This window comes from Copidosoma floridanum, unplaced genomic scaffold (assembly GCF_036245765.1).
Source record: "Copidosoma floridanum isolate Cflo_tuat_1 unplaced genomic scaffold, Cflo_Japanese_pri ptg000001l, whole genome shotgun sequence".
NCBI lineage: Eukaryota > Metazoa > Arthropoda > Insecta > Hymenoptera > Encyrtidae > Copidosoma > Copidosoma floridanum.
In genome coordinates, this window is record NW_028321878.1 from 21182948 (window position 1) to 21193913 (window position 10966).

The window sequence follows — 10966 nt, forward strand, 5'->3', positions numbered from 1 at the left end:
GTATAACTGAGAGAGAGCAGGAGAGAAAACTTAGTCACCTGTTTCCGGGCCGTGGAACTCCTTCACGGAAAGCAGTTCGTGATAGAATCGAACGATCCTAGAGCATTTCCTTAGAAATGCGCATCATTTCAATGCAAGAAGTATTTTTCATAGGTTGAGCACTGATAAAAATGCTAGTGTAAGAAGACACTAATCAACGTTGGTTATTGTAGAAGGCAAGCAGGGTCTTTCAAGCCTGCGTATAGTTTTCCTTAATAAGAGGAATCGTTTTGATTACAACTGGTGCATCACCAGTAATATGCTTACTTCTATAAAATTTTTCCAAAATCCCATCTGTCAAAATTGCCATCGAAGACTGGTAAATCAATAGCTGGCAAAGAAGAATATCTTTGCAAATTATTTTGAGCCAGGGCAGGGCCAGGAGATACAGGAGGTGGATTTGAACTATGAGTTGAAGTTGAGAAAAGGTAGACCTCAAAGTCCCCAACGACCAAATAATAATTGTCTTTACTGTCCTCAATTACACTATTTGTAAAATAGTCGTGTTTTTTATCCAGAGGATCCAATTGTAAAATAGAAGTCCTAATTAGTATTAACTGTTCAAACGTATTCTTAAATTGCTGCAGTCGAGACACAGCTTGACACTTTATCATTTTGGCAATGCCAAATTTTTTTAAACTAATGAAGGCAATTTTTATTTTGGTATAAAGACCAAGCTGCATTACGTAATATGAGACAATGGTAAGGAAACCTACACCTGGCAGTGACAAATAAACTAGTTTGTTAGAGTTCACGTTGTTTAAATAAATATCAGACTAGGAATAATTAAAAGTCTCTGGAATTGAATGATTTCCCTGTTAACGATTAACTGATAACTATTGTGATTTGAATTTTAATACTATTTCTCACTTCGAAATTAATTAATGTACGTAATAAATATACTAGAGCAAAACAGCAACAATCAGACATTATTCTGTGGCTAGAAGTCACTAAAATAATTATTAACCACGTAATTAATTGTTTAAATTTACTGGAATTCGCAATTTTTTTTAAACCTGTGAAAAAAGAATAGTAGACAACGCAGTCAATCTAGCGGTTCACCGAATTGAGTGCGTTGGGTATGTGCAGGGCCTTAATGACGATCACGGCATACTCGTGACGAGATATTCTTTGGTCAGCAGCGTACCTCCCTCCATCACAGTCTCTGTAGATAGAGACTCCGAGGGTAAGAGTCAAGCTACCCGCAGCCAGCTCTTCATCATCAAGAATAATAATAAGAAATAGCTGGAAGTTTCTTTACTGGCCCTTTTTAGGGCCATTATAAGTATTTACGTTCCCTACTTAACCATTAATCTCATCGGTTTTTTTAAGAGCCACCTAAGTTTAAACTACCTTGCCAACAAAGACATTTTTACTACCGTTCCCGGAAGCAATTCGTCGACTAAAAGACTATATATATTAACTAAAGAAAGGCACTATTAAACCAAGTCAGCCATTCACTAGCAGACGTCACCTGCGGAGTTGTTCTTTGCAAGGCTGGAAAACCCGGTGACTGACGACTCTATATTACCCTCGTGACTCTAAGCATTCAACCAGGAATCACCGATCCTCTCCAAGGTCTGCGCTGGGCGAACCTAACAGCTATAAAGGGAAAAAAACTAGACCCAACGGGACAGTTTCCAATGGGCAAGCATCACGAACCAATCGCCCTATCTTAGATCACCAAAATAACTGAGTCTGCAAAAAAAAGGTGCTTTTGACACCACCGTCTTCAAAGTTATACCAGGAGACGTTGGGAAAGGTCTTGACAACTAGCTCTAAAACTTTAAACATAACTTTTGTCATTTTTCTCCCGATCAGTCTGGAGCTTCAACAGCAAGCCAGAGAAGATCACCGTGAGGTATCCAGGCAGTCACAATTGCTGTTAACTTCAGTCAAGAAAGAGTTTACTTAAGAAGCTCACCGATTTTTTGAGGGCCATTGGACGTCAAACTACCTTGCCAACAATTGTATTAGAACTTAACAAAGTCGACAGAAAACAGCCTTTAGGGGTCACAAAAGTCTTAAGCATGTCAAAAGTCGCAAGAGGGTGAATTGGAAGAAAAACTTTAAATTGATCTAATAAATAGAATTTCAGGCGTGAAAAAACTGACGTAGAAAATGTATCCAGATTGGGACAGATGCATCAAAATCGACAAATAAAGAATCTATTACGTGAGGGATCAGCTTTAAATATAAAAAGTATAAAAAGTATTTGTGTTTTAGTGGCAATAAAAATGTAGAGTTTATGCTCTAGGACCTTGTGGCTCTGGTAATAAAGTTGTGAGATAAGAGAAAAAAAATTTTTTTCAATATTTATTCTTTGGGAGTTTAAAATCTTAACAACTTTGAAAAATTGCTCTTTCCATAAATTATACGGGAGAAACTGCAAATCAATGGCTTCTTATGGCCAACGACTATTTTATGGTGTAAGGAACGCATGGTACTTTTCAGCATTATTATATTTTTTTACTTCTTACAGCTTAATATTTGACCAAATAAACTGTGCGGATTCTGAAAAAATATATTATTAATAAGAAGATTTAAGTTTTGAGAAGTGTCAGGAATGTATGTAATATTTCTAACTAAAAACGTTTTACATGACATGTCAACACACTACGGTGTTCCATTTAGTAACTCTTGGGCGAAGCCGAGACGTGGGGCCGCTAGTATAGCAATAAGCTACGCGACGAAGTTAGCAAGTATAACACTCGAGCTTGTGTTCAATTAGAAAAGGCACTGCACTTATTACAGGTATCAAGTATTTTATATACAAGTGTGAGTGAGAGAAACGCCCAACCTGTCAGATCGTTGGCCACGCCTGCACTTTGCTCGTAAAGAAGTCATGGAGGACCAAGATGGTTAACTTTCTTGTTCACACATGTCTATTAATAAGCTGGAACTTTCTACTCACCCATATCCGGCTCGAAGGACAAATTTATGGGATTGAACCCGTTTGATGGACTGTATGTAATAGAGATGAGCTGAATACACTGAAAGGTGTGAGGGAGCCAGATGCCAAGGGGAATTAATTTTAACACTCACACTTTCTCTTTGCGTAAAGAATAAATATGTATATTAAGTAGCATAAAGCCAAATACAAGATACAAATAAGAACACGTGCTAACACGTTGAAAGCGTGGTTAATGTTATAATACGGAGTTTTGTTATGCTTAATAGATAACTATTTAATTAAGAGATAACTTAATGAGGACTGAAAATGGATAAGTCACGTAAGTAAATTTAATTCAATACATGTAGAATAGTAAATGACGTCATGTGGCAGGAAAGTAGTACATTCCCGTTCGCTTGTATGTTGCCACCGAAGACAAAGCTGAGGGTGGCAAATACGTGGATGATGATGTGATATTTCCCTGCCAAGTGGCGTTCAAGATTTTTCTTCATACTCACCGGAAAGTTCATAACCCAAAATAAGTTATTTCTTGCTTAATTTTATATGAAATCAACACGCAGTCATTCTATTTTATACTGTTAGAATATAAGTAAATTTGAAATTACGCGCACGGCACTAGGACGCTCGGCATTGATCATGCGTAGAAGCTCTCGAGTCGCATGATTGATACATGTTTGATGACGATACGTATATTCAGTGTATGGATAACCGTTGCTGAGGAAAGATGCCTCATGTAATACATGGAGTATTATTATTAATAAATTCAAGTCTATTATGTATGATGGTATGAAGTATTTATTTTCTCAGGCTCATTTATTTTTAACATGGTAGCAGTCCATGGTTTGAGTTGCCTGTTTCGTTCTTGTTTTTTGATTTTTCAAGAGTCTCTTTGGAAGCACGTGACAATCACTTGTAAGTGACAGTGTAAAATCAAAAATGGATAAAAAAAATATGTGAAGTATTAAAAAGATTAGTATAAAACGTGTGCAGTGATATGTTTCACATTTATTTTAGTGAAAAATTTATTGAGATGCAAAAGGATTAAAAAGCTTTATGAGAGAGCAAGTTCAGCCTGTGTTTAGTAGAAAGAAGTGTAAATGCGATGTTCGAGTATAAGTAAATGGAAAATATACAAGGAAAAGAAAGAACTCAACAGGTTGAAAACGAGGAAATCTTAAAAGAGATAAATAGTGCGAATTTTGAATTAAAAAAGAAAGACAAAGACTACGTGAGAAGGAATTTTTTTTTAAATTTTGAGAAACGTGCTGTGTATATTGAAAGTAGTCGAAAGCGAAAAAGAAGAAGACAAGATGGTGGACGATATTAAATTTGTTACCAATTTTTGATGGTGTTCACGTATGTGTGTATACGCTTATTGAGAGCGAGAAAGAGAGAGACGAAAGCCTCGTGGCACCGCAACCTGAGGGGGTCTCTCCCAAAAGGGCCCCCCTACCTTAATTGTCGCCGCGTTGTCGAAGTCTCTCCAGACAAACCGCGAGCGAGTTAGTTGCAATCGAAGAGCGTTAGAACGAGCGTGACTTAAGTACTCGTCTGCTTCGATCGGCATGTTTTTGGTCTTTATCGCACTGACCAAGCGACGCACGCTGGCCAAGGAGAGCCTTGCTCTCTCTCCGTCGTCTAAGCACAGTCCATATTTACAATTTATTTGATTATTAGCGTCATTTTTCCGGTCTTCTTTCCTGATTCGCCTTCATTTTCATATTTGCTGTAAAGAAAAAATACAAGTTGTTTCCTATCATCGAAGAGTTCGTGTTGAGCGTTTTATTATTTCCCTACTCTCTACAGGCATTTGTCAACGATAACGGGTACGTTTCCCCCCCGCGACCTTGATAACGGTCCATCGCGACCTAGAGGCTCGAAACGAAACATTGGTAGCAGAGCGTGGTTTCCTGTACGAGAGCAGCGGAACTCGACAAACACGAGGAAATCTTCGATAACGGAGCTGTGCAGCTAGCCGGGACAGCAGGGCTTCCTGGTGGCATCGCAACGAGCAGCTTCTGTTGTCTACTCGTCTCATCGGTTTCACCACCAGCTTCTCCGAGAGCCATTCTTCGGCTACGATAAGTAGAGCAAACGGAAAAAGGTCTGTGAGTAGACAATTATCTCAACTTGTTCGGCAAATTTCGTTTTTGAAGGCTTCAAGGCCACATTCCGATCGTGCTATACCGAGCGAGTACGCCGATACATCTAGTCGCTTACTAGGAGAGCGTTTGTTTACTATCGCGCTCGCTTTTCTCTGTTGTTCGCTGTAGTCGCTTGACCTCGCAGTGAGCCGCGACTCACAAGCATACTTCTCGAGTCATTGTTTTGATCGCGTTAAACGCTTACGTCTCTAAGCAGCATGGATAAGCTTCACCGATCCCAAACAAAACTGACGACGAATATAATAAATTTCTACAACAACTCGACCGTCAAGGTCGCCGTAGAAAAACAAACTCTGTCACATTTCGAGACGCGGCTAGGTATTCTCGAGAACTATTGGTCAACTTTCATTTCTCGACACGAGGACTTGCTCGAGTACGAAGAGCAGCTAGCCGGCGATAGCTACTTCAAGGACGATGTATACTCGCTAGTTGAGCTGGCGTATAGCGACGCAAAAGCGCGCCTCTTGACGCGAATTCCGGAGCTCAGGGGCCCCGCGCCGTTTACCGGTCAACTTCCCGCGCCTATTATCAACGCTAATGCTGCAGAACAATACGCGTCTTTGCCACGAATTGCTCTGCCCACTTTCTCGGGTAAACAAGAGGAATGGGAGAGCTTCAAGCAGCGCTTTTCTTCGCTTGTCGTCTCGAAGGCCACCGTCCCGCCGATAGCAAAATTGCAGCACTTGCTCAACGCTGTGCAGGGCGCGGCTGCGCAACGTCTGAAGGGTATCGAACTCACAGACGCAAACTTCGAGGTCGCATGGACAAAGCTTACTCGTCGATATGATAATCCACGCATACGTTTGTTTAACGGTATCGAGAGCTTGATTCAGCTTCCAGCTGTTAAAGCTCGCAATGTTGCGGATCTTAACGACACAATGGATCGTGCGGAGGAATCGGTTCGCGCGCTAATAGATCTCGGTTGTCCGATCGAACAAACTAATTATTTTGTTGTTCATTGCGTCATTCGTAAGCTCGACTTAACGTCTCGCGAGGCATGGGAAGTTTCGCAGGAACGGACGGTTGGCTTTCCTTCATACGCAGATTTAACCACTTTCCTGGAGCGCCGAATTCACGCGCTCGAGCAGGCTCACGTCGGCCCGCAGTCGAGCGACGCCGGAAAAGCTAACTCGGCATCAAAACAAAGCGGCGATCGTTCTAAACGCGTCGCGGCGAACGCTGCGCAAACGGACGAGTCCGCCGGAACAACAAAAAGCTGCGTAGCTTGCAAAGGCAATCACTACGTAAATAGGTGCCACGATTTTAAATCCATGCCGGTATCGCAGCGCTGGGATTTACGCAAACACGAGAGGCTTTGCGTAAATTGCCTGAGAGCGTCGCATTTTGTGGAAAAATGCCCCTCTCCCAATCGTTGTGTGACTTGCGATGCAAAGCACCACTCGAAGTTGCGCTTTGAGAGAATAGCAAAGCCGCGCAACGAGGAGGTTTCCTCGCGCGCTAGCGCCCCTCGCAAGGATGACAATCCTTCGGACGAGCCTGCCTGCCCTCCTGTTGCGGCGCACAATGCATTAGTTGGTCGCACAATTCTTCTTGCGACCGCTGAACTAATCGCGATTGGCCCCAACGGCAAGCGGCTGCGCATTCGCGCTCTTGTTGATCCTGGGGCCGAGCGCTCCTTCATTACGCATCATGTTATCTCAGAGCTGGGACTTCCTTGTAGTTCCGTGAATATCAAGGTCGTCGGAGTAGGCGGGAGCGCTTCTTCTACAGCGCACCGCGAAGCTGAACTCAAGGTGGCACCCCGAGGCGAATCCAACTTAACAATCTCGGTCTCGGCGTTAGTGTTGCCTAAGCTCTCTCAGCCTCTGCCTTACAAGCATGCGGTTACCTCGAAATTGCCTCATATCCGAGGGCTCAAGTTAGCCGATCCACAGTTCTTCGAGTCTCCACAGATAGACTGCATCCTCGGTGCCGACGTCTATCCGTCGGTCATTCAAGATGGGACAAAACGCGGTCCAGCGGGCGCCCCTTTAGCTCAAAACTCCGCTTTTGGATGGCTGCTCACGGGTCCCCTAGCCAGCGTTGACACAAGCAACACGATGCACGTTCGCGCGTTTCACATTCACACTGATAATCTACTTGCAGTAGAATTACAGAAGTTTTGGGAAATCGAGGAGGCGCCACGCAAATCTTTGCTCACGAGTGACGAGAGCAAATGCGAGGAGTCGTTTCATCAGACTTCTTTTCGTAATGCCGACGGCCGTTTCGTGGTTAAGCTGCCTTTCCAAAGCACGCCAAAGTTTTCCGCCTCTCGAGATATCGCCGCTGCTTGCTTCATTCGCTCCGAGAAGCGCAGACATCGTGATAGCGATCTCGCTGAGTCTTATGGTAGCTTCATGCAGGACTACATAGACCAGCGTCACATGGAACCCGTGCCAGCTGACGAGCTCAGCAGGCCATCCTTTTTTTTGCCTCATCATGCAGTGAGACGGCCCGAGAATCCGAGTAAGGTGCGCGTAGTCTTCAACGCGTCGCAAAAGGACTCAAACGGCGTCTCGCTCAACGACTTGCTGCTGGCAGGTCCCAAGCTTCAAGCAGATATCGCTCAAGTGCTGACGCTGTGGAGATTTTTTAAGTTTGTATTTACAACGGACGTAGTCCAAATGTTTCGACAGATCCTTGTACACCCGGACGACAGGGACTGGCAACGAGTGCTCTGGCGCTCCTCCACCGCCGAGCCCATCACGGACTATCGGTGCACGACTATCACCTACGGGACGGCCTCTGCGCCTTACTTGGCGCTCAAGGTCATGCAAACTCTCGCCACGGACGGCGCCGAGACTCACCCACACGCCGCTGAGACACTACGCCATCGACTCTACGTCGACGACCTATTTGCTGGAGCGGACACGCTGGACCAGGCGCGCGAGCGGCGCGACGAGACGATTCAGCTGCTGTCATCCGCCGGCATGGCGCTAGGCAAATGGGCAAGCAACAACTCCTTCATACTTGAGGGGCTTGAAGCAATGGCGGCTAAGGCCATTAACCTCAAGCAGGACGACGCCGTGTCAACACTGGGCCTGCAGTGGCTGCCCAGCTCGGACTCCTTCACCTTCAAACCAAAGGGGATGCTCGTCGGTCATGAAATCACCAAGCGCATCGTGCTGTCAGAGATTGCGCGACTCTTCGACCCTCTTGGCTCGATAGCTCCGATAATCGTAAGTGCAAAGATTGTTTAACAGGATATTTGGCTCCTCAACCTCGAGTGGGATGAGCTGCTGCCCGACGACCTCCAGTCACGCTGGACGCGCTTTCGGAGTGAGATGCAACAGATCTCGCTCATCAGCCTCCCGCGGTGGCTGGGTGGCCTCGAGGCCGAGGAATGGCACCTGCATGGATTCGCTGACGCCTCAAAGCGAGCTTATGCAGCAGCGATTTATGCGGTGTACCCAAATCGCTCTGCTCAGCTCCTCTTTGCAAAAACAAAGTTGGCGCCCACCAAAGTTCAGTCGCTGCCTAGACTCGAACTGTGCGGCGCAGTGCTGGCCGCACGATTGGCCAAGCACGTGTCGGACGCTTCACCAACCAAGCCGAGTCGCATCCATCTCTGGTCAGACTCACGCGTGGTGCTGGACTGGCTGAAGACTCATCCGGCCCACTGGCCAACCTTCGTCGCCAATAGAACGAGCGAAATTCTCTCCGAGTTGCCAGCAGCTACGTGGAGGCACGTCAAATCCGCCGACAACTCCGCAGATTGCGCCACCCGAGGCCTCGCGTCTTCGGCGCTCGCTCAATTTCCTCTTTGGTTACACGGACCTGTGTGGCTCACGCAGGAGCAAGAGAAGTGGCCTACCCAAGCTGCAGATACCACTCCCAACGACCAGCCGCAGGTGTTCGCGGCGCAGGAGGAGAGACCCAAGGACGTCTCTGTGCACCCGTGCCTTCCTCGTTTTCAAAAGTTCTCCAGCTTTGACAGGATCGTCCGGATGCTAGCTTACAGCTGGCGTTGGCGCGTTCGCCCCATCTCCCAAGAGCACCAGCCGATCAATCCCTTTCTTTCAGGCAAAGAGATTCGGCTCGCCACTCTTCTCTGTTTTAGAATTATTCAGAGTCATCACTTTGCTAGCGAGCTGGAAAGGTTGAAGCGTGACAGCTCTGTCTCCGCTCGCAGCCCTCTCCGTCGGCTGTCGCCTTTCATCGACGATAACGGAGTCATTCGAGTCGGCGGCCGCCTCGATCATTCAGCGCTTCCGTACAGCGAGAGGCACCCAGTCATTCTGCCGAGCCGTTGCACGATCGTCAGGAGACTCGTCGAAGACACTCACCAGCGGACCCTTCATGGCGGGGTCCAATTGATGCTGTCGCACTTACGTCGCTCCGTTTGGATTTTACGGGGCCAGCGCCTAGCGGTCGGAGTACTTCACCGCTGTGCTAAGTGCACGCGCCACGCTGCACGGAGCCCTAGCCAACTCATGGGCCAACTGCCGACTGCACGAGTCTCCCCGTCTCGTCCGTTCTCGCACACGGGTGTGGATTTCGCTGGACCGATCCCCGTCCTGTTTTCAAGAGGACGAGGCGCCAAAACAACCAATTGTCACGCGGGCAGTTCACCTCGAGGTAGCCTCTGACCTTTCAACCCATGCTTTTCTTGCAGCCTACTCTCGTTTCGCTGCACGCCGTGGAGTTTGCGCTGTGCTGTACTCGGACAACGCCACGAACTTCAAAGGCGCAGCTTACGAGCTTCAGCGCATGCTGGCCAGCTCTTCATTTGCTTCAAACATCGCCGAGAAGCTGGCAGCTCAAGGGACGGACTGGTCCTTCATCCCCCCTCGAGCTCCTCATTTTGGCGGGCTTTGGGAAGCCGCTGTCCGAAGCGCAAAGCATCACCTCAAGCGCGTGATCGGCGAGACAAGGCTCACCTTCGAGGAACTGTCGACGTTGTGCGCCAAAATTGAGGCCTGCCTCAACTCAAGGCCACTGTGCGCCTTGAGCAATGAAGTTACGGGCGAGCTCGCCCTCACTCCGGCACATTTCCTGGTCGGCTCTGCGTTGCTCTCTCACCCCGAGCCATATGACGAAGCGCAGAGGCCAATGTCATCTTCCAACCGCTGGAAGCTAATAGTCGACCTTCGTAACTCATTTTGGTCCAGCTGGAGAAAGGAGGTCCTGCATCAGCATCTCAAGCGATGCAAGTGGCAGACTCCTCGAACGAATTTACAAGAAGGAGACGTCGTTCTCGTGCGTGATGAACTCGCGCCCCCAGCCACCTGGCCCTTGGGTGTGGTAATTGCCACGCAGGCCGGGGCGGACAACCTTGTGCGCGTAGCCACGGTGAAGACGGCTGCCTCGACGCTTTCGCGACCAATTGTGAAGCTTGTTAAACTGTTAACTCAACCCGAGCTCGAGAAGTGCTATTCCGAGCAATCAAAATAAACTCAGTGCTAATTAGTAGTTTATTCACTTACTAACCCATTAATTAATGATTTTATGTTTGTTTGCTTTTTTTTTTTTCAATTGCAAAATTTGTAAATCCTTCATGTTCATGTCAGCTCGTGGCCAGGGTAAGCTACTAACACTATTGTATATAGCTGCGCTAGCTCTCGCCGTAGCAGTAGGTTTAGCTCTATCCGCTTACAGGCTTTTTTTTTCTATCTCCGAGTTAGTTGCAATCGAAGAGCGTTAGAACGAGCGTGACTTAAGTACTCGTCTGCTTCGATCGGCATGTTTTTGGTCTTTATCGCACTGACCAAGCGACGCACGCTGGCCAAGGAGAGCCTTGCTCTCTCTCCGTCGTCTAAGCACAGTCCATATTTACAATTTATTTAATTATTAGCGTCATTTTTCCGGTCTTCTTTCCTGATTCGCCTTCATTTTCATATTTGCTGTA

General features: G+C 46.7%; 1 protein-coding gene across 1 annotated transcript; it reads left to right on the forward strand.

Moving 5' to 3' along the window:
* The first annotated feature begins 5315 nt into the window (after positions 1–5315).
* LOC149376083 (uncharacterized) lies at positions 5316–10512 on the forward strand. Its single transcript, XM_089593215.1, has 3 exons — positions 5316–8255; positions 8322–9696; positions 9734–10512. Exons 1-3 carry the CDS (start codon positions 5316–5318, stop codon positions 10510–10512), a joined length of 5094 nt encoding a protein of 1697 aa, XP_089449341.1.
* Positions 10513–10966: the final 454 nt, after the last annotated feature.

Bases quoted from the DNA above. Each gene is read 5' to 3' on its own strand.
- LOC149376083 (XM_089593215.1), top strand. From the start codon at position 5,316: ATGGATAAGCTTCACCGATCCCAAACAAAACTGACGACGAATATAATA. The intron at 8,256-8,321 runs GCGCGACTCTTC...ATTGTTTAACAG, and splicing joins GCATCGTGCTGTCAGAGATT to GATATTTGGCTCCTCAACCT. The intron at 9,697-9,733 runs GTAGCCTCTGAC...CTTTTCTTGCAG, and splicing joins CGCGGGCAGTTCACCTCGAG to CCTACTCTCGTTTCGCTGCA.